Below are 23179 nucleotides of genomic sequence, written 5' to 3' on the forward strand. Positions count from 1 at the left end.
TTTTTTTTTTTTAAAGATTTTATTTATTTATTTGAGAGAGAGAGAATGAGAGACAGAGAGCATGAGAGGGAGGAGGGTCAGAGGGAGAAGCAGACTCCCCGCTGAGCAGGGAGCCCGATGCGGGACTCGATCCTGGGACTCCAGGATCATGACCTGAGCCGAAGGCAGTCGCTTAACCAACTGAGCCACCCAGGCGCCCTATTCATATAAAATTAAAATAGTTTTTTATCACCCGTTCATTCCCTCTGTTTTTATGGTTATTTCTCCCTTATTTTGTACATTTGCCTCTACTCTTTTTTCATATTAGTTTAGCCAGCAGTTCATCTGTTGTCTTTTTCCCCTGAAAATTAGTTGATTTTTTTTTTTTTTGGTTCAGTTTTTCTGCTTTCAGAAGCAGATAACGCATTTGTTATGGCTCTCGGCAGAGAAAAAAAATGTCCTTACTGATGGTGAGACTGACACTTGCCCAAATGTCACAAGTATCCTGTTGCAACCCAGCTCCCTGAAGACTACGGGAACCCTGTGCACATGAAGGGCGAGGGAGGGAATGTTCCCGTCTCAAGAGTCTGCAGCTCTGCCATGGAATGTCAACAGTCACCCAACTGCAGAAAATCTATTCCTAGTGAAATTCAAATCCAGCTCAACTGTCATTTTTAAAAATCAAAACTTAATCAATCCTAGGCTCCATAAAACCTTGCACCATTAAAAAAATATATAAGTGGGGGAGAAAGACTGAAAAGCTGACAGTTTCATCTGTATTTCCCTTTCTCCCTTTGTGGCCTATTAAAGTAGAATCAAGAGAGGGATTTGAGTCCTGGCTGACACCTACTAGCTGTGTAACCCTGGACAAGGAATATAACTTTCTAGTTCTCAGTTTATTCATTCTCCCAATAAAAAGTATTTTGACAATCTTCATAAAACCTTCCAGTTCTAATAGGCAGAAGTAGAATATCATATTTGGAGAATGTGCTGCCCCCTGCTGGCATTTTGACAAATTGCAAATTTTACCAATCCAAAGCAAAGACTCCAAGTTTGTGTATTTTATATTTTGTGGCTCTAATTTTCCTTCTTATACTTCCATTCATCTATCTTCCTATTTATGAGCCAGATTTTACAATCTTGTTACTTTTGCCATTCAAATCTTCCTTCCTTCCCAAATTCTTTGAAAGTTTTGTTGCAACCTCCCAATCCTGTGATGGCTTTTTAGAATTTTCTTGTGGTTCTGTTAATTTTTGCTTTATATAATTTGAGGCTATTTTAAATTAATATATACAAGGTTAGAATTATTTTAATTTTGTACTGAGTTGATTCTTTAAGAATTGAAGTAGGTTTCTCTATCCCTGGTAATGCTGCTTTTTTTCCCCCTTGAAGCCTAGTTTCTCTGACAGGAATAATTATCTCGGTTAGCCTTTGGGGAATATATGCCCAGTGTATCTTCTTTATCATTTCACTTTCAGATTTTCTGTGTCCTTATGTTTTCAGTGTGGATTATTTTTTCCAATCTGAATTCTTTGTCTTAACAAGAGAGTTTGGTCCTTGATCAAGCCCTCTCAAATCCAATCCTAGTTAGCACTTGGCACCTGGCAGTATATGCTAGCTAATTCTTACACCTGTGAGGTCTCATCTCTTTTCTCCCTTACCAGGCCCAGCACATGCACAGCCAGGCTGTGCTAGGATTTGAGCCTAGTTACTGGCCTGGCAGCCAAGAGAGGAGATGGGGACAGTAACTGTCTGAGGGGGCGCTAGAGGGACCCACAGGACTAAGCATAGAGCTACACTCACAACTATGATATTACAGAGAAAGAACACCAGGCAAAACCAGCAAAGGGGAAAGGCACATGAACAAAGTCCAGAGGAAATCTGGCACAAGCTCCAAGAGTCTTCTTCTAATTAAGTCACAGAGGATGAGCTGAATTCCTCCAGCAACGATGTGTAACACATGAAATACTGTCCACCGGGAAGTCGGCCTGAGCCTGGGCAAGCCTGCAGTCCAGGGTTTTTACTGGGCCTCAGTCACGGAGGTACACTCGGCCTGGCATGTATCCAAAGTCCAGATTCCCAGAAGGAAAGCAGGCGTTTAACATAAATCTTATTGTTTGTACAAAGGCTTCAGGCACAGTAAACCACCCTTATCAGTTAGGGAATGGGAGAGGGGGGACACTCCTGAAATCCAAATTGCTGGATACTAGCCAGAGGTGAACTCTGCAGGTAGGCCTTTCTAAGGAGAACAGGTTCAGGTACACCATTTATGAAATACGTAGTAAACTGAGCCGTGGTCTCATGCCAACCACTTACCAATCAGGAGGTCCTCCTCTTCAGCCTCTCGGTGGGAGATGAGCCGGTTCCTCACCTAAGAACCTGTTTCCTCACGTCTCACTCCTGGTCCACTTGTGTTAGCCTGGGTCCTCCAAGAAGCAGACACCAAGACCAAGAAGGGATCTGCTGTGTAACAGATTTATTAGGAGCAATGCTGGTGAGGCAATAAGAGAGGAAGCTGGGTTTAGTGGGAAGCCGGAAGCAACCAGCCCCCGATGCAGGTAGGAGCTCAGCTGCAGGAGGGAAGGTGGGGAGGAAGCCACTGAGATTAGAATGTAATCCTACGGGAGTCTGGCAAGACCGTCAGGAGTCCTCAAGCCAAGGCAAGGTCCTGTCCTGGGGGCAGCAGTTGGAGAAGCCGGGATGGGTTTCAGAGTGCAGCAGCTGCGGAGCCCGAAGTCACTGTGCTGCACCTGCGGGACGTCTGCGAGCCGCAGTCTCCTAGCCGCCGCCACAGGGGCTACCACTCTCAAAATACACCTGAAAAAGATTTAGTATCAGACAAATATTTAGCACCAACAGCGCATGGTAACTTGCAATACTTTTAGTTAAAAAAAAAAGTTACAAAACCACCTAAAATAGAACACTGATTAAAAATGAAAATGTAAATAATCTGTTAAATTTCATAGATCGAACAACATCCTATGCAGATGAATTCTGGGGTAAAGACTTCCAAACTGCTTGCTGAGCTGGGAGCTTAAGCTGACCTACAGACACCATATTGTATGAGGACTAAATCAAGGTTAATCAATGACAAAAAATAAGTGTTTCTAAATGTTCATAACTTAAGTAGTCTTCTGAAATATGATTTGTATTCATCAATACTAAGAGTAAAATACCATTTGTAAGTTTATCTTGCTGACTGACCTCAAATACCCTTAGCAAAGCAAAGGCATTCCTACACATTTTACACCTAGTCCTTAGGTTGACTATAAGTGACCATATGTAAAACTTCTGAAGCAAAGAAACAGAACAATGTTTACAGATGTTGCTAAAAATTATTTTACACCTATTTTGGAAACTTCTCAACTCTGTGGGCTCAGATGATAAAATGGAAGAATGTCCTCTTACACGGTATCTAAAAGGATTGGTTTTTTAATTTGTTTCAATATTATCCGCTTAGAGAACATTGACTATCAAAATCTGTAACATAAAACTAACCCAAGGAGACTAGAGTCTTTGCCATCTGCTAAGTTTCAACAAAACGCTGGTCCCACAGTTGCTCTGACAGTTCCTTCCAACCACCATGTTTTTAACTAACCCAGAGTAAACATTTCCTATGATCACACAGTTAATTCCTACCAAAAAAAAAAAAAGTTGCACTATAGTAACTAGGTTTCAGCCTTCGCATGGACCTGATGGCTGTTAGTACAAATGATAGAAGCTACTAGAAATAAACCAAAATATTTAATGGGAAAGAAACTTAAAATGTTTGGGGTGCCTGGGTGGCTCAGTCGTTAAGCATCTGCCTTGGGCTCAGGTCATGATCCTAGGGTCCTGGGATCGAGCCCCGCATCGGGCTCCCTGCTCCGCGGGAAGCCTGCTTCTCCCTCACCCACTCCCCCTGCTTGTGTTCCCTCTCTCGTTGTCTCTCTCTCTGTCAAATAAATAAGTTAAACCTTAAAAAAAACCAAAAAACTTGAAATGTTTTTTTAAAAATGAGATCAATACCATTTTAATGTAGAAGATGCCATCTTTATTTACAGGCTAATAAAAAAATATTAAACTCAACTAGATATAATACATTTGTCATAAATCCTATAGATCTGAGGCCGACCCTATGTGGAAGACTGAATAAGTGGAATGGTGGAATACATAATAAAGATGTCAAATAATGTGTGACTTACACATGAATCAATGAATTTTGTTTCTTAACAGGAAAACAAAGTAAGTCCACTGTGTGGGGAGTAAAACCAGCACCAAGCACAAGCTGTGTTACCTTTTGACAACTATTCAGTTATAATTACCAAGACTCAGAACCTTTCATTTCTCTTAAACCTGTTTTAACAAGCCTCATAACCCAAATGTTGCTGCTCCAGCATATTCCTAACAGATAACGTAGAAGAGAGTTTTAGAGGCTAAACTGTAAATACACACACCCCTACACACAACCCTCATACTGTGGAACATTTTTTCTCAGCTCCTGTGTGTGTGCATTTGTAGATTTTTTCTTTTTCCTCTTTAACTGTAATGGCTTCGCAACAGTTCTCTCCTTTTCTATTTGGTTTTGTCCTAGAAACTTAGGTGCTAGGAATTTCTTCCCTATAAATGTGAAAATATAAAAACTGCTTCTCATTCAGTCTCTAATTCTTAGCTCACCCCCCAGAGACCAGTCTAAAATGAACTTTTAACTAGGTACTTTCTAAACTCCTGCCAGGAAGCTCACAGTAGCATCTGAGTAACAGGATTCTCATGCAGACTTCGCAAACCAGGGTGAAGCAGGAATGAAAACAGAACTGACTTAAGCAATCTTAAGCTACCTGGGAAATCTTTCCTTCTGCTCTTCAGCCCTTGAAAGGAGTTTCTGTCATAACCATCCCATATGATCCATATTACATAGCGTCTCCAGAGAAATGCCAATTCAAGGCTCTTAAAATACTCTTTATGGACTTTTTTAGATTGTTCTCGAAAATCAAAAAGTTTTAGCTAGGATCTCCTAAGGATTCTGTCTAGTAGATAAAGGATATTCTCTGGAAAACAAAACAAAACAAAACAAAACTGCCGTGGTCATCCCATCCCAGGCTGCGTTTTAAAAAAAACAAGAACATGGTTTCAAGTCACAACAAAAATGTTTTCAGATACACTGCAATGGAAATTTTTTTGGCTAAGTGAATTACTGGCTCAACTACACCTTGCAGATTTCATGTCATGCCTGGGGTATGTGTTTGGTGTAGGGGGAATGCATAAGGAAGAAACTTTCTTTTAAGAGGCCTAGCCTGTCAGGAGCAAACAGTAACATGTAGCTTGCTTATTTGGTTGTACAATTAAATACTAGCTTTTGCTGGGAGGCAACGTTATGCTACAAGGTATTTTAATATCAGTAACAATATACACTATGAAGTGCATTTCTATTACAAACTAACATGGTGATATACAAATGAACAAAACCATCGAAAACAAACCATAAATGAGCAATAGTTAAAACATAAAATTTATAAATAGCAAAACCACCAAATAAAGTATATACATTGTATAGATTTACCTATGAACAAATATATAGTGCATCTAGGAAAGACAAAAAAAATGTGTTCTATATCATGTAACACCTGAATATTATACATGAAGATACTGGTAATATTCTAAAAGCCTCGTAGGCTTGTCCCCCACTTAATAGCCCCTTAAATGTATATCCTTTAAAAAAAAAATCAGTGATACTGGCAAAACTATCACCTCTTTAAATGCAATGTTTTCACTTTCCCCAAGCAGGGTACCAATGACCTGCAAAGCAACAAATAAGACAGCAGGCCCTCCATGCTTAATCCTGGGATAAGAGAATTAACAAATCTGTAGTTTTGCATATGAGAGCACTTTAGTCAAGCAAACACTGAGATGAAAAGCCAACCCAAACAATTACTACATCAAAATGTCTTCACTTTATCTTGCCCACCAGTGCCTCGGCTTTTTAAATGATTGGCAAATAAGTTACTTTGAGAGAAAACTGCTGTGTAGATGCAATGTAATTTACTGACAAATAAATTTGAGCTATTACTGCCAGAAAAATGTATCGTTACATACCAAGACTATCACAACAAGACAAACTTTATGAACAACTCAAAATGTATAAAACTGTCTTTTGTGGATCCCAGAAAAAAAATTATTGGAGTCTAAACATTAATAATGTAATGCTCCAATACCATGCACACAGATCAACATAATTGAGGACAGATATTTTATACTCATCTGCATTTCTTTTAAAAACCAAGGAAGTACAATGTACAATAACTTTTGAGAAAGTATTTCTAGTGCAGCATTGATTGATAAAGGATTGCTTAAAGAAAACTATTTTGTACTGCATTGAATAAAGCTGAAAGGCAAACTCATTATAATAAATGATCATTAAGAACTGATTTAGATATCAGGATGCAAAATAAATTAAAAACCTAAAGCCATTCTTTTAGTTAAAAATAATTAAGTCAAGCCTACATTTCTGCAATTCACTGAGTTAGGTTCTGTCTCTGAAATACCACACTTAACATTCTGGAATATATATAATATGAATTCATTTATTCTCTTGTATTTAAAGGCTATTTCTTATAAAATTCCGGTTAGCACGGTCCTTCTACTAAATGGAAAAGGAGACAAATAAAACAGTCGTGCTTCATTTGGTACTTAAGAGCCTAGTAATATCCCTTGGGGAAACACATGCTTTGGTGCTTTACAGTTTTACAAAAATCAAAGCTGCTTTACATGCAATAGCTAATTATGGTATACCACAGAAAACTGGGAGTTTTATGCATTTAGAATTGTTCACATGAAGCCCTGAGGTACCCGCCTTTCATTTAGGCTACAAGCCTCCCTTGATCTTGTATAGTCTTTGTCACCGTTTCCCTAGTGCCCCAAACTCAGAAGAGTCTGGTCAACAATCTTGTCCAGAGATACAGTCAATTTAGTACGATTTTTTGTGATACAGACTGTGCAGATCCTCTAGTTTAGAAGCACTGTCTTCTACGGGAGTTTCACTTGAAGTTCCTAGGTCTCCATTTTCATGTCCATCAGCTACTGCCTTCTTATTAAACCCTGAAAGAAAGAGAAAAAAAGGCAGATACTTTCTAATCCAAAAAACTTGATTGAGCTAAGACAAGGAATGCCCACTATAATTAACAGTAGTAATGAGGCAAATAATGGGGCCCTAAGTTAATCAAGTTAGTAATTTCTGACAAAGGGATTCTTCCTTCTTCTGGCAGATATCAAACACTGTACAGATTTTTTCATATTCTCTATTGGACCTATCAAAAAATTATATATAATTTCCTACCAGACTTTCCATGAAACTTAGAATTAATACACACAATCGTAAAATTCAGTTAATTCTACTTACACAAATATATAATGAACAGCCAACTATATGTTTCTTCTACATTTCGCTTTCAGATTATTTAACTGCAGTGAACTGAGGCACATGCTAGCTTCCTGCTATAAGTTGTTGGCAAGACAATGTCCAGATACAATTTAAAACAAATTTTGGTTAATCTAAAAAATAGACACTAGGCTTGCCAATAAAATCAGAGTTGATTATGTCATCGATTTAGTGAGCTATGAAGTATGGACGTGTGCTAAACAATAATCAGTGGATATATTTTTTTGTGATTTGAATCCATTAATAGTGATAAATCATAAGAGCATACATTTTGGTTTTATGAGTCACATTTTAAGTGGTCTGCAATTTACAGAGGTGACACAGAAGTCTTTTAGCCTCAGCTGCAAAAAAGGAAAGGAAGAAGCCTTCTAATGCGGACAGAAAATAGTTGAAAGGGTGAAAGACAATGCAATCATAGGGAAAGCAGCCCAACGGTGTAAAGTTCTGACATACTGCCACAATAGTTCTGTTCAAGATGCATGGGGAGAACACTATTGCTACTGCTGTCTACATGTAGATAATTCATAAAAGCCAGGCTTACCACAAGAACATTAGTTCATTAGTTCACTATATAACTCTGTGCCAGAAATTTCTCATTTTTGGTTTTCAGGATGCCTTCACACTGCAGATTCCAAAGAGTTTTGTTCATGTGGTTTACTAATGTTATGTAGGTTACTGATGTTTACCATATTAGTAATTAAAACTTCTGAGAAATCTAAAAAAATTATGACTCTGTTAAAAATGAAAATAAGCCTAATAAATGTTAACATAAACAACATATTTGTCTCAGTGGAAATAATTCCATTTTCTAAAAATTTAGTCAGAAGAGGAGCATTATTTTCAATTTTGCAAATATCCTTAAAGTCTGGCTTTAGGGGCGCCTGGGTGGCTCAGCTGGTTAGGCGTCTGCCTTCGGCTCAGATCATGGTCCCGGGATCCTGGGATTGAGCCCCGCATCAGGTCCCCGCTGAGCAGGGGAGCCTTCTCCCTTTCCTGCTCCCTCTGCTTGTGCTCTCTCTCCCTCAGTGTCAAGTAAATAAATAAAATCTTTAAAAAATAAATAAATAAATAAAGTCTCGCTTTACAGATAGCTGGATTTTCTTATTTGCCTCGGCTCAATCTATTACAAGTATATAAAAAAGTTCACCCTCACACAGATACATAGTTGGAAGAGGGAAGAGTAGTTTTAATAGGCTTTTCGGATAACTGTCAATATTCTTCTTTGATACTATACCAAAATTGGAAACCACAGATTTTGAAACCATATCCATGAACTGTTCACACTGTTACGTTAAAATCCACTTGTCTATCTTGCTGTTTGAATGGCTCTTTTACCCATGCAGGATTTTGTAACATCATACACTGGTCATTTGAAAAATATTAGATCACTGAGTTATGTAGCAATTCCATGAGTTGACATGTTTCATTTTTACTATATAAAAAAAAAAATCACATTTATTAACATCACCACCAATCTTACTATACAAAAAAGCTGTCAAGCTCATGGTGATTGGTACAGGTTTTACAAAATTCTAATTGTCACTTGAAAGCTGAAATTTTATCATTGGCACTAAATACTGTCAGTTGTTTCCCTGAAGTGATGGACTCATTTTGTTCCTTTTAAAGAAAATGGCTGCCAAACTGTCTGAACAACCATAATTTGTCAGTCATTCTTCAAGTCAAAACTGTCTTCCATGGAAAAAACGGCCAGTTCAGCTAGCTACTTAATCACTTAGGTGCTTTTCTTTGAGACCAGCATGCAGATTCAGTGCTTTATGCATACTTCCCATCTCATAACACACAGTACGAAAAAGACAAGTATTCAAGGGTCGAGATTTAATAAAATGAAGTTTTACTATTTCATGAAACTGGCATTTTCTTCTCTTTTTTTTTTTTTTTTTAACTCTGAGTAGATGGCAAGAAAGAAACAATGATTACTTTAGTAGTCACTGCCTTGATTTGTACTAAGGCAAACAGGTATTTACCCTCACTGCTTTTGCACCATCAGTGCAAATATCAATTCAGGAAAAAACCCACAAATAATGTTTTAGCATTATTATGAACCATTTTGGGGGGGCGTTTTATTTATTTATTTGAGACAGAGAGAGAAAGAGAGCACATGCGCGCGCCTGCACATGAGTGGGGGGGGAGGGGGAGAGGGAGAAGCAGACACCCTGATAAGCAGGGAACCCGAAGACACAGGGCTCAATCCCAGGACACAGAGATCGTGACCAGAGCTGAAGGCAGAGGCTTAACAGAATGAGCCACCCAGGTGCCCCTATTATGAACGATTTTTAGCTCATGAATTCCCTAGAAGGGTCTCAGGGACCCCCAGAGATTCATAGATCACAATTTAAGAACCACTACTCTATGTAAAAGAAAGGGCCAGAATTTCTCTTTACAATATGTGTAAATAATAGCAAAGGAACTAAACCAAAAATTCTCAAGATCACATATCCTGATTCTAATAATAATTACAAGACAATGGTCTAATAACATATTCATATTAGTCTACAAATCATTGTATTATGACAGAAGAGTGTACATTAACAGCAAGATGACAGTAAGATGTATCTACTCTAAAAGGCATTTTTATCAGTCTGTTTCAGAATCTAGAAAACTTGAATTTTTATTTTTTATTTTTCAAGGATCATTTGTAGTTCAGTAACTGGTAATACACTTGTCTTAAAATCCAAAATGAACCTAAGAGAACTTCTATGTATATACATTTTGGCATAGTGACCAGTATGCAATGAAACTATAAGCAAAGGAGAGCTATTTGATCTGTTAATGATGATTTCCCCATCATTAAAACAGTGTTACCGAAGAAATCTAAAATTTTGTATTTTAAAAGTTTATTAATAACAAATACATTAACAATAACTTTTAGAGTAACTTTTACCTTGCAGCACTTTGATTTCCCCGCTTGTGTCTTTGCAACCAGCACCAGGATTACTCCCTCCCTCTAACTCATCAAGGTACAAACGGTAGCGATGTCCACTCTCATCTTCATACTCTACATTTTCATCATCAGAATCCACTTCGGGAGCCACATAAACTACTTCAAATTCAATCTCTCCTCTCTAAAATGAAGAAAGAAAATGAGGAAGTCAAGTTACTGTAGTTATACTAAAAAAATGGTTTCCAAATTTCTTGGGGTGAGTGATAGGCATGAGAAGCAGTCAGACCTCAAATGTAGCTCCTTTCAAGACAACCAATAATGAAATTCTAGAATCTCAAAAAGTAGAAAAGCACACAGAGGCCATCACGTCCAGATCAACCCCATGAATTCTAAGTAATTTCCTTTTAATATTACAACAGCTCTTTGTACTAGTCACAGTATTTTTGCTAACAGACCTAAACTAAAAATGAATGCTTAACTACTCAAAAAACTTTAGAACAAATGTTTAGTTTAAAAGTCATTCTGCCATTTTGTACTCGACACAGCAAATCCATCTAAGTAGTCAGATATTAAAGTTGCACTTAAGGGCATCACACAAACTTTTCCTTGACTAATTCAAGAAACCTCTACACAATGATTTCTTTTTTCTTAGTGAATAGGTCTTGAGCCTTTACTTAACTTTCACTGAGTACCACAGTGTTAATAGTAATTATTATAATAGTTATTTTATTTATTGTACGAGACTATATCCTTCAATCCTTGAATAACCCTATTGTAGTACAGTCTCTTTTACATGAATGAGAAACCTGAATGAGTTCTGGAAAAAGCAGATAATTTTTCCAATATGATGAGCGAGTAAAATAGAAAAACCGAAATTTGACTCCAAAGTCCTTGCTCTTTCTACTAGACTAAATGTGTAATATTTGGGGGCGCCTGGCTGGCTCAGTCAGAAGAGCACTTGATGCTTGATCTCAGGGTTGTAAGTTCGAGCCCCATGTTGGGTATAGAGATTACTTAAATAAATTTTTAAAAATACTTATTATAAATAAATGTAATACTTGTACTGCTATTTTTTTTTAAGATTTATTTATTTTAGAGAGAAAGAAAGTGCAAGCAAGGGGAAGTACAGAGGGAGAGGGAGGGAGAGAATCTCAAGCAGACTCCCCGTTGAGTGCGGAGCACGATGTGGGGCTGGATCTCGCGACCCTGTGGATCGTGACCTGAACTGAAGCCAGACACTTAACCGACTGAGCCACCCAGGTGCCCTTGTACTACTATTCTTTAATAAAACTTATGTTCAAGTAAAAAGTTACAGGTTGGGCGCCTGGGTGGCTCAGTTGGTTAAGCGACTGCCTTCGGCTCAGGTCATGATCCTGGAGTCCCGGGATCGAGTCCCGCATCGGGCTCCCTGCTCGGCAGGGAGTCTGCTTCTCCCTCTGACCCTCCTCCCTCTCAAGCTCTCTGTCTCTTATTCTCTCTCTCTCAAATAAATAAATAAAATCTTTAAAAAAAAAAAAAGTTACAGGTTATTTTATGTTTAAAAAACATTCCAAGTCATTTAATAAGAGAATACAATTACTACACACAAGTCTGGTATTTGCAACTCTGAAAATTATGGCCTGCCTTTGCTCCAAAGAACGCATGCCATTTTTTACTGCCACTCACTAAGTCAGTCTCTTTGGTGCTCTGTTTTCCCAGCAGTTTAAGGTTATGTTTCAGAATTTTAACACATGCTTAGCATTTCCTTAACAGTTTGTGACTGCCTGTTTGTATTTCCTTTACCACAGCTGCCATTCATCTCACTCTCGTGCTACTGAATATGGCCAGCTTGGACTGAGAAAACACTAACTGAAAGAGGTTAGGGTTGCATTCTGAGATCTCTCTTAGCAGATAATGCTTATAGATACCATCTGGGGGAGACAGATGGATAAGGTGGTAGTCTTCCATAAAGTTCTAGATTAAAGAATTAGGTCTGTGGGTGACAGTCATGGAGACAGATTTTAGACTTAATATGAGGAAGACCTTCCTAAAAATCAGCAATGTACAACAATAGAATGGACTACTTTATCAACAAGTTCCCCCCAATGTAAATATTTAATTAGTGATATTGTAGAGGTTTATACAAAGTAGAGTTGAACCAATAAGCTATAAATTCACTTTCAACTTTGAGATTCAATTCTACACTGAGGACCCAACAAACATCTCAATGTACTATCAACATCTAATTTCTTCAACCTTCTTCTTGAAGGAAAAAAAGAAAACAAAACAAAAAACCCATCTTAAGTAAACTTGGTAACAAATAAGACTTGTGGGTATGAATCCCAACTCTATGATTTATTTTCTTTGCAACCTAGAGCAAATCCCTAAGAACCTTAGTTTACTCATTTTAAATAAGAGGGTTGGGCTAAATGATTTCTTAGGACCCTTTCTGTTCTAACATTTATGTCTGTAAAACCAATCTGCTTCTAACATTATGTTTTCTATAATGCCTTCTATTTGTATAGTGTTTTAGTCATTAATGACGTTTTGCTTTCTAAGTACTAGGTCCTGTTCGGAGTACTTTCTATGAATCAACATACTTAATCCTTACAGCTTTCCAATAAGGGCACAGTAGCAGAGCAGAGGATTTAAGTTACTTGCTCAAAGTTATGCAGCTGTGGGAAAAAGCAAGTAAAATCTTCTTCAGTAAATCTGGCTGAATATCTTCTATAAAAGGCCCAAATCAAAGGGAACTAGTATCTATATATAAACACTTTACTACTTAAGAAGCCTCAAGTACTGGAAGTATAAAATCTTCAGTAGATTCAAGAAGAACCAACTGATAGATCCAATTTTAATTACATAAAGGGAACTTACCTGCTGGGAAAGAATGGTTACAGCTTCTTTATGCTTTGTGTCCCTTAGGTTAACTCCATTAACAGCCAGAATAGCATCTCCAACGTGCAGTCCTCCACATCTATCAGCAGGTTGCCCTGGGTGGATCTCAGAAATGAGGATTGGAACACCATGTTCTTTCCCACCCTAACCAAAAAAAAAAAAAAAGGCAGTCAATTAGTTTACTCTTTTATAGTCACAGACTTTCCTAACAATAAAATATCTTCTTAAAAATACATTTCAATAAGCATCTATCCTGTATAAATGCTGAGTAAAATATTATTTGCTACTTAGGTAATGGTAAATATATTATTACGAGTATCAAACAGTTATCTCAGAATAAAACAATAACATACATGTGCTTTCTAAAACACATTCCAAAGCCAAAAAAAAAAAAAAAACCCAAATCAAAAAACTACAATCGGCTGAACTCTTTTAAACACAAATAAAAATATTTTAGGTATTAATAGTCCACAGCACTATTAGATTTTATCAAATCTAAATCACTATAATAAGACTTACCATTATTTTATGTACTACAAAAATCACTGAAAGAGTGTAAGAAGAATCTCAATTTCAGAGATATTAAAATGTGAAAAAATATGCAACACAGAATTGATAAAATGCAGTTATTTGGTACCTTTCACCTTTTAGCTTGTGTTATAATTATTTGTGTGTGTGTGTGTGTGTGTATATATGTATGTATTATTTGTGTGTGTATGTACATATATATTATTTGTGTGTATGTGTATATATACGTATTATTTGTGTGTGTGTATGTGTATATATACGTATTTGTGCATGTATGTGTATATATATGTATTATTTGTGTGTGTGCGTATATATATATATGTATATATGTATTATTTCTTCTAAAATTTATGCTCTTTGAGGGCAGTGCATTCAAAAAGGTAGGTAGGTATTCAATAAATACCTATCAGGTAAACTTCTTATGATAAAAAAATTTCTACATTAAACAATACCAAAAAGCAAATGAACTTATGCAGTATCCATATATTACCAAATGAAAGACAGAGTAAAGCCATCTTATTCATTCTTCTGGAAAAAAGTACTGTAAGGACAGCAAAATGACTCCAAATATATGTATTTTATAATATGCTGCTCTCAAAAATGTTGCCCAAGACAACTGTTTGTAAAGGCATCAAATTTAGAAAGGAAGAATATTTGGACTCAACAGCCAGTGAAATCTGACAACAAAGAAATGAGAACACGAGAAAGATAGTACATACTCTAGAGAAAAGAACAATACAATCGGGAGCCATTTAACATAAAGAAAACAGTCATATCCATTCTCAAAGGTCCTAGAGGCAATCACAGCATATTGTACAAAACTATAACCCAAGTCATAATGAAAATGCTAAATTATGCTTAATAAAGTAATAATTTTACTAAAGTAATAGTTAATAGTCATTAGGAAGATTTACATACAAAAAAAAGTTTACACAAAAGTGTTGGTGCCCAGGGGAATAAATTTAGTTATTTAGAGAACATATCCAGAATACTTTGTTTCCCAAGGATGTCCAACAGAGGAGCACGATTATACTAGTTAATTATAGAAGAGGAGCCTGGAAGCACTACTTCTTACTGTAATTGAAATGCCAAGGCCTTCATGATCTTCCTTAAGGAGAAGAACTTTTCTGATTGGACCAACACCCTGGCTTTTCTTTAAAGAGTCTTGATCCTTAATGGGGGAATAAAAAGAAGAAAAATTAGAAGAAAAATTAGTACTACTTAAATGATATATCAAATAATGTAAACCCATGCTATATAACTCACTTTTAGAAATCTTCATTAATTTCCTGGAATGCATACACAGTAAAGTGTTAATAAAATAATTTAACAGATAAAATGGAAAAATGAAAATAGTTTTCTGTTAACATAGCGAACGGATGGATGATTTTCTCACGCTTTTGTCAGTTTCTTTAATTCATCTCCTTTTAAATTGTAGGACATTACAAAGGAAACTATTGCCAGGAATTAACTGGTAAGCAAATATCTTCAAGAAATAAAAGTAGTAAAATGTTTATTTTCACTAGAAAATATCATAAAGATCTACATCATTTTAACTAATTTGTAGAATTAAAAAAACAAACTGCTAACTGGATCATTAATTACTTTTCATTCTGTTGAGCTCTGGAGTCTACCTCTTAAATAAAGGACTTTGGTCCATAAATTATTCTTTCTCTGGTACCTTTACTCTCTTCTCTGCTAAGCTCCTCCCCCTGTCCAGCATATAAACAAATTCTAAGCCTCTTCCAGCTTTAAATACTAACCATGTGAAAACATAAAACAAAATAAAAACCCTTCAATTATCTACTGTCTTCTTTAGCTACCACCCTCCCTCATCTTTCCTTAACCTTTACACAAAGTTAATCCCTACGATATCTAGTTCCTTGCCTCCTACATTCATTATTCCAGTCACCATAATTAGGGTTTTGCCCCCACCTCCTCTATTAAAACTGTCTTCTCTACAGTCACTGGCAGCCAACATGGCTCTATCTAATGTATACTTTTTAGTCACTATCCTATTTAAACCTTGCAGAAAGTTGATACTGTTCACTACCCCCTTCCTGAAACCCTCTTTTCCTTGGTTTCTATTACACTACCTTACTAGATGGATTGTATCTGACAGCTCCATTTCAGACTCCCTCCTTTGGTGATCCATTTCTTTCCCTCACTCCATAGAAGTTTCTCTCCATCCATGGCCTCCTATTCTTTTTATTTTCTATATACTTCCCTGGGTTATTTAATCAATTCCGTGGTTAGGTTATAATAGATAATTTACCTAATATTTCTTCAACTCAGACTTCTCCTAAATTCCGGAGTCATATATCCAACTGGATATATTTTGTTTGTCCCAATGGCACCTCAAATACTACATGTCTAAAACAAATCTCATATCTTCCCCCCTCAATCTTCCTTCTCCTCTATTTGCTTTATCAATGAATGCCATCATCTCACTCAATAGCCCAAACCAAAAACCTACACTCTTCCTTCTCATTTACCCACATACCCCAAAGCAATTAATCACCAAGTCTTCTTGATTCTTCTTTTTTTTTTTTTTTAAGTAGGCTCCACGCCCAACATGGGGCTTGAATTCACAACCCTGAGATTGAGAGTCACATGCTCTACTGACTGAGCCAACCAGGTGCCCCCAACTCTTCTTGGTTCTAATTCTCTCAAACCTACCCTTCCTCTCAAATATACTTCCCCTACCTTCATCACTTTCTCCCTAAGTTACTACAGTATCTTTCTCATGTATCTTCTTGACTCCAGTTAGGCCCTCTTCCTGGTATATCCTCTTCACTATACCAAATTAATTTATCAAAGTTATGTTAAATCTTGAGTCCACCATTTTATTAAAAAATCCCATGATTATCAGGTTAAAGTTCACACTCCTTTAGGTAGCATGAAATAACTTTTGCCATCTAGCCACTGCTTGGAATTTAATGGTCCCCAATGGTCCCCAATGTCCTAAGAGAAGACAATGGCATAAGTGCTTATTGCAATCCCCACTCTTCTCCCACCAACTTCATGTACATGTCAATTCTTCTTACAATACTCTTTGCAGAGGGAACAAATACTTGAACTTGTTTAAGGCCATGGTTTATCTGGTACTAAGATATGTAAGCCACCGGGAAGGAGTCAGACACGCTTTTATTATGGAAAGGCTTATATTATCAGACAGCTGTAGTAATGAAATTTAATAAAGATTTACCCAGATAGAAAAGCTCTTGTACAATGGTGGCTACAGATGCAGACAGATGGACACGGATCTCAAATTCCATCTTAATTCAAGACCAAACAGGTGGAAATGTTCATTCAGAAACTACAGTTGAATCTAGTTACCAAAAACTTCCTTTAAGAACTACCCCCCAAATACTTGCCAATTTATTAATACGACCACATGTTCTCTGCTAAGCTTAAAAAAATTTTTTTAAACATGCCTAATCATGATCCAGGAGAATTCTGAAATATGAGCCAAAGTATGAGCAATATGTATTTGCTAGCAATAGTTCAGTTTTCAGAAATATTACTTTCAGGGCATTTCAGGGTAAGTCAACCAAGAACTTTATGTATCTGTTCTAAATACGTTTAATTCCACTTTCCCTTTTTTAAATAATGGTTTTAAATACCACTAGAATAAAAAACATTGAAAGAACTTCTGACTACAGGAAAAAGGAAGAGGTGGAGTGAGAAACAGTAACGAAGCAAACATACGTGGCCTGGAGGGGCCTGCATTGGTCGCTTCAGGTCGTTACGTCCTCTACAGGCTCTGATCACGGTTTTGTGACGATGCAAATGTATTTCAGCTTCCAGCTGGTTCCAGAGCTTATCATGAGCTGGTCCCTTCATATCTCGTCCTAGTAATTGTATTTGTTGGACCCTTTATATTGAGAAAAGAGTAAATTCAGTTAGTTTTTCATTATTATAATTTTTACTACAGAGAGAATTCAAAAAAATTACTGAACACAGTAGGTTCTGCATAAACCTGTTGGTAATAAAACTAATACCTTCAGGAACCTCCTGAGGTCTCTCAGATTTGTAAAATACCAAAGTCTGAAAAAAACAGATGTCTTCAAGAGAGAACTAGTTTTTTTAAAAAAAGAATGAATGAGACCGTTTCTAATCATATCCTTAATTCAAATACATCTAAAAACAATTTTTGAGACTAATGTCAATGAATGTGTTTCATGTCTTGCACACAATCAGGGTAGGTCAACAAACATACTACTGAATACTAGGTCTTTACAAGAGTCTAACTGTACAAAAACATTTCTTTTAATGATAGTTTCTTTTTATAAAATGATTATTTCAAATATGGCAAAAGTTATTAGAAAATGTGCACTTCAACATGATATAAATTATTTTTATTTGCTCCACATCAGTTCTTAATGTGATGTCAAAACAATGAGTAAAAATTTATTATTTACCAAAAATAATAAATCACCAAAGTCTGTGAATAATTAACTGTAAAAAATTAATGCAAGCAGAACTTTTTATTATTATGATAAAGTCACTGTCATTCCAATGTGTCTGGAAGTTCAAGAAAGATTACGTTTCAATGATCACAGAAAGAATTCCTTATGGAAGTCATGCTGTACATGTGAACATCATCTTTTATGGTTTCAAGGCAGGAAATGGCTGAAAAGTGCAGATCTAGCGTTATTAGCATTTCAAAATAAGTTCCTATCAGTGTGTGTGTGTGTGTGTGTGTGTGTGTGTATGTGTATAAACCAGAAATACTTATGTAGTATGGCTAAATAAATCTGCAATATATAATGCTATCAATATTAAGTTAACAATAGCAAGCTATAACCAACTGTAAAATATCTCTTAAAAATTAATGTTTCATTTACCACAAGAGGTTAAGAGTCAACCTCATTAAATATCCAATTTGTTACCTAAGAGTACCACGTACTCATTTTTTACACACCTTCCTGCTAGTTCCTTATCCAAGTACTTGGCAGCCAGTCTTGCCCCATAAACTTCGGCCTGGAGAACAGCTATATGTCTACGAAGGGCTTCATTCTCTTTTCTCAACAACTTCACTTCAGCTTCAAGTTGAGCTTCTTTCATTTTTTCTTTTTTGTTTGCTTCAAGTTCTCTCTCCTATTTTAATTAAAAAACAAAAACAAAAAAAACAGTGTAAGGAAAATACTTTTAAGGCTTTTTGGCAACAGACCATGTTCCTCAAAATACATAAAAGCGCACACAGTCTACAATACCAACAATGAAAGCATATGATAAGAGTTACCACTTCAGTTCCATAAAATGGGACACACAAGCAAAGATTTGGATCCAATTCTTTTTAACTAGTACCAGAAGGTGTTGGGACCACTTCCACATAAGATAATTCTATGCTTTGGGGTACTCTGATACTGAGGATACTAAGAGAATTAGTCTTCTCTAAGCTCATGTCATCATATACTAATAGGAGTGGTTTCAATGAATGCATCTGCTCTCTATTTACTTTCTAAAAATGACTCAAGAAACTAGACTAAAATAAAAATAATCACTCTGGTGGTTGTACCCGAAGATTTAATTAACTTTAATGCAAAAATTCTTTTTTGTTGTTTTTAATTATTTTATTTTTCAAAGATTTTATTTATTTATTAGAGAGAGAGCAAAAGCAGGGAGAGTGGCAGGCAGACGGAGAAGCACGCTCCCTGCTGAGCAAGGAGCCTGATGCGGGACTTGATCCCAGGACCCTGGGATCATGACATGAGCCAAAGGCAGACGCTTAACCGACTCAGCCACCCAGGTATCCCTAATGCAACAATTCTATAAACAAGTCAAAATCCTTCAGTTACATATATAGATTCTATAGCTAATTTACCTTAGAGGACTATAAGAAACTACACTGTTTAAATTAGAACAGATACTCCAATTTTTTAAAGAATGTTTGATGGTCATGGAACAATGCTGGTAACAAATGCATTGAAACATTGACACATTAAAAAAATTCTCTACTTAAGCATATCTATGGTGTAGATTATCACTGAATTTGGGGATCTGATTCATCTATCTGTCCATATGTCAAAGCGAGTGAAGTTAAAATGAATGTTTGCAGAGGAAAACAGGGCCTCACCTGCCTTCTATGAGGTAGAATGGGCATCCATTTTTAGCACTCATAAAAGGATGCCATCCTATGCTCCACTTGGTAGATAATCCATATATGTGAATTACAGGTGTTAGCCAGAGTATAAAACCGCAAGATCTTTGCCATCCAATTTTTACCATAAGCTTACACATGAGAAATAATGTTCAATTTACCTTAAAAGTATAAAGTACAGTGTATCTATTCCTATAAGTCAGGGGTGACGAATGTAAATGCCTTCAGGACCCAAGCACAGGACAGACAGGCCGATATAAGACAAAGTAGAGTGGAAAATGGAAGGTACAAAATCTTGCCTAAAGGCAGTCAAATTCAAATACACACACAAACTCTGTGGCTAAACAAAACTCTTCTGAGAGTTGAATAAGGGCCCTGATAGATATTTTAAGTGTTATTTTTGGATCAAGAAAACTATCCAAACACTGTAAACTTCCATTTGTCCTGAGCAGAAGTGTTTTCACTGCCTTACAGAACTGCTTTTACTGACTCACTGATACACAGAATCTATAAATCTTGTGAAAATGTGGCTGTATTTGTTGACGAGATGTGGAAGACACTGTTCATGTCCACTTTGTGAGACTTAAATAAAGATCTAGCTGAGCACCAGAAAAAAACGTTTCTCTTGAGCAAATTGCAAGTGATACTGTTTCTATTGTTTGGGTACTGATTATTGTAATTATTTCCCTTTTTATTCTGGATATTAAAAAGCTGAGAAACAAATTTAAACAAACTTCTAACAATTCTGGAATATATTTTGGTACTAATTTAACTGTCTGCTTTGGTCTACTGTTTTGACAACAGTATATCAATAAATGATACAGCTAAACACCAATATATGATATATTCAAATACAAGGCAGTGAGTACCACTTAAACACACACAAAAAAATACAAGCTAAAATGAGTAAGTACCAAGTGGTAGATGTATTTATCACCTCTTTGATTAAAAATATTTGTTATTATAAACAGAGGAAGATTAATTAGCAGGCCTTTTCAACTTCTGTAAAAAAATATAACCATTAGACCATAATTTCTAGATATTGTTTTTCAAGAATTTTAAGAACTAATAATTTAGAATCCTCCTTTTTCAACAACTTCGGAATTACTAAAATCGTAATTTATTTCAGAACCTATTTCCTAAAAGGCAAGTAGCAGTTCCAAAAAACCCCACAGTTTGGATGTGTTTTTCAGATGCTGTTTTTCAGAAAAAGAGTTCCCAGAAGACCAAGTATTCTTTGGTTTATGGACTAAATAAACTTTACGTTGAGAATTATCTACTTACAATTACTTTGAAGAGCTATTTATACAATGTTTAAGAAATGTGAGAAACACATATTAAGTCACCATTTTGCTTTCATGATTCAAACCCCTAATGAATCTGACAAACCCTCTGGCCTGAAAATAACATCTGCAAGCACGAATAGGACTAAGAAAACTGAAATTAATCACTTTCAGTTTTAAAGAAAAAATATGTATCTTTAGTTAACCTGTTTAATAGGTAATAAGCAAGAAGCTCATTTTGTATTCAGAGCGCCAAACAGCATTATTTTCCAAAGAAATAAAGCCATAAGACAAACTGGAACCTGATTATTAAGAATTTATATATTGTTATTTTCTAAAATAAGTTCTGGTAAAGAGTTTCAAAATTCAGTTGTTTCAAATGCCACACAATTATTCCAAGACTGCTACTAAAAAGTTATAATACATGCAGTGGATGAATAAGAAACCAACATGCACATTCTTTCTCTCAGGATAAACTCAAATAGGAAAAGAGGAAAAAGCTAGGTCTGCTTAATGTATCTTCCAAATACTCAAGTGGGAAAACCAATTGCTCTTTTGAAGTAGAGGTTTGAGCAAATTACAAGGCTCAGAAGTTGTCGATAATTGATGGGTTCTGCAAATAATGGTTATAAATCACAAACAAAAGAAAAATCTTTAACAGCATGTAGTGAGAAGAGAGCAATGGGCCACCAACTGAACTTTTCAGGTACTGGCAGATTAAAAAACTATCATCATGAACATCATTTCCAAATACAAAGTAACAACATGTAATACGCAAGTAAGACACTAAGAACACTTCAGCATGACATATTAAAGCAAAACAGAAATAACATACTTACCAACTCCTCCACAGAGGGGACAGACTTAAGATATAAGAAAAAAGTTTGATAATTAGAAAAATATCAAACAAATGAATTTATCTAGTGGTATAATCATTATAAGGAAAATTCCCGTATGCTGAATATCATTTGGGTAAAGTTCTTTAGAACAAATATATTTGCAAATCCATAAGCAACAGTAACTACGTAGTGTTAGATTAAAACTTTTTGTTTCACCAAAATTAGTCAACCTACCTGGTTCCGTGCCTTTCCACTACAGCACCCTGTTTCAGAGCTAATGTTAAAACTTCAAGTAAATTCTTTTCTAGTGAAAAAGTACATTGTTTCTCAATGTTAACATCAAACATCCCAAAGAAGCCTCGAGAAATCTGACTCATTTCAGTTAAACAGGGTTACTAACTTAGATTCATAGAATTTCTGAAATTAAAAGGTTTAAGGAGAATGTAAATATTCCATTAAATAAATTCTAACATCAGTATTAGAAACCAATCAAATGAAATTAACTGAAATCAAGTAAAACTTAAAAATGTATGACTATCATCATCATCATTTCATCTCCTGCCTCTCCCAAGCTGTATCTGTCTTATTGCTGTGTCCCCTATGGTCAGCAAAGTGTCTGGCACAGAGTGCACAATAAATACACAGGAGATTAAGCTGAAATGAAACTTTAAAAAATTTTCTACTTAAACAACCTGTATTAAGAGGGCAAAGGTTAATTATGGAAAATGTATATAATGAGTATTATACAAACATCACAGAATGTTCAGTGGCAGGAAAAATGCTTATAAGAGCCACAGAAAAATGTACTCCTGGTTGGCACCTAATTCCATTTTCCCCTTCTTCCTTATTAACAGAACTCCAGTTTGACTGGAGGTGGCCATGTCACCAACTAAAAGGCTGAAATGCAAGCCAGGACTGCCAATGAGATGGCTAACTGGATGGGCAAAAATCGCTGAGGAGGATTTCATGAAAAGTTCTTTAAAGAAGGCTAATGCAGCCTGGAAGCATCCTTTTGCCCTTTTCTTAGATTCTTCCTTCTTCCTGCCTGCAATGAAGAAATCCTAAGGACGGAAACCATGAGCTAAAAACGGCAGAACACAACAACAAAAAGCACCGATATACCTAGTTATCTATAGGGCTATCATATCAGCTCCAGACTACCTATCTTGGGACTTGGGAGAAAATAATTTTTACTAATCAAGAATAATCCCAGTATTATTTGGATTTCTGTTATATGCAGCCGAACTTAAT

The 23179-nt window shown here is 36.1% G+C and overlaps 2 protein-coding genes across 6 annotated transcripts in view; one reads left to right on the forward strand and one right to left on the reverse strand.

Annotated features, from left to right (window-relative positions):
• Window positions 1-1415, forward strand: part of DCBLD1 (discoidin, CUB and LCCL domain containing 1) — a 72802-nt gene extending 71387 nt beyond the window's left edge. Inside the window, exon 16 of one of the 2 annotated variants that reach the window (XM_081828859.1) lies at window positions 392-1415. In XM_081828859.1, the coding sequence (XP_081684985.1) occupies window positions 392-532 (141 nt within the window). In that variant the 3' untranslated portion in view covers window positions 533-1415. Of the gene's footprint in view, window positions 1-199; window positions 235-391 lie in introns of those variants that run through there. The other variant, XM_081828862.1, reaches the window with a different exon arrangement.
• A 1023-nt stretch (window positions 1416-2438) lies between these two features.
• Window positions 2439-23179, reverse strand: part of GOPC (golgi associated PDZ and coiled-coil motif containing) — a 44274-nt gene continuing 23533 nt past the window's right edge. For 2 of the 4 annotated variants that reach the window (XM_081828866.1, XM_006734547.3), the window contains 6 exons: window positions 18628-18803; window positions 17412-17577; window positions 14776-14871; window positions 13152-13316; window positions 10296-10476; window positions 3990-7053 (listed from right to left, as the gene is read on the reverse strand). In XM_081828866.1, coding sequence (XP_081684992.1) covers window positions 6923-7053; window positions 10296-10476; window positions 13152-13316; window positions 14776-14871; window positions 17412-17577; window positions 18628-18803 — 915 coding nt within the window. In that variant the 3' untranslated portion in view covers window positions 3990-6922. Of the gene's footprint in view, window positions 2797-3989; window positions 7054-10295; window positions 10477-13151; window positions 13317-14775; window positions 14872-17411; window positions 17578-18627; window positions 18804-21928; window positions 21953-23179 lie in introns of those variants that run through there. The other 2 variants (XM_031029443.2, XM_006734546.3) reach the window with 2 other exon arrangements.

Source organism: Leptonychotes weddellii, chromosome 8 (genome assembly GCF_054177405.1).
Source record: "Leptonychotes weddellii isolate Sample4059 chromosome 8, ASM5417740v2, whole genome shotgun sequence".
NCBI classification, from domain to species: domain Eukaryota; kingdom Metazoa; phylum Chordata; class Mammalia; order Carnivora; family Phocidae; genus Leptonychotes; species Leptonychotes weddellii.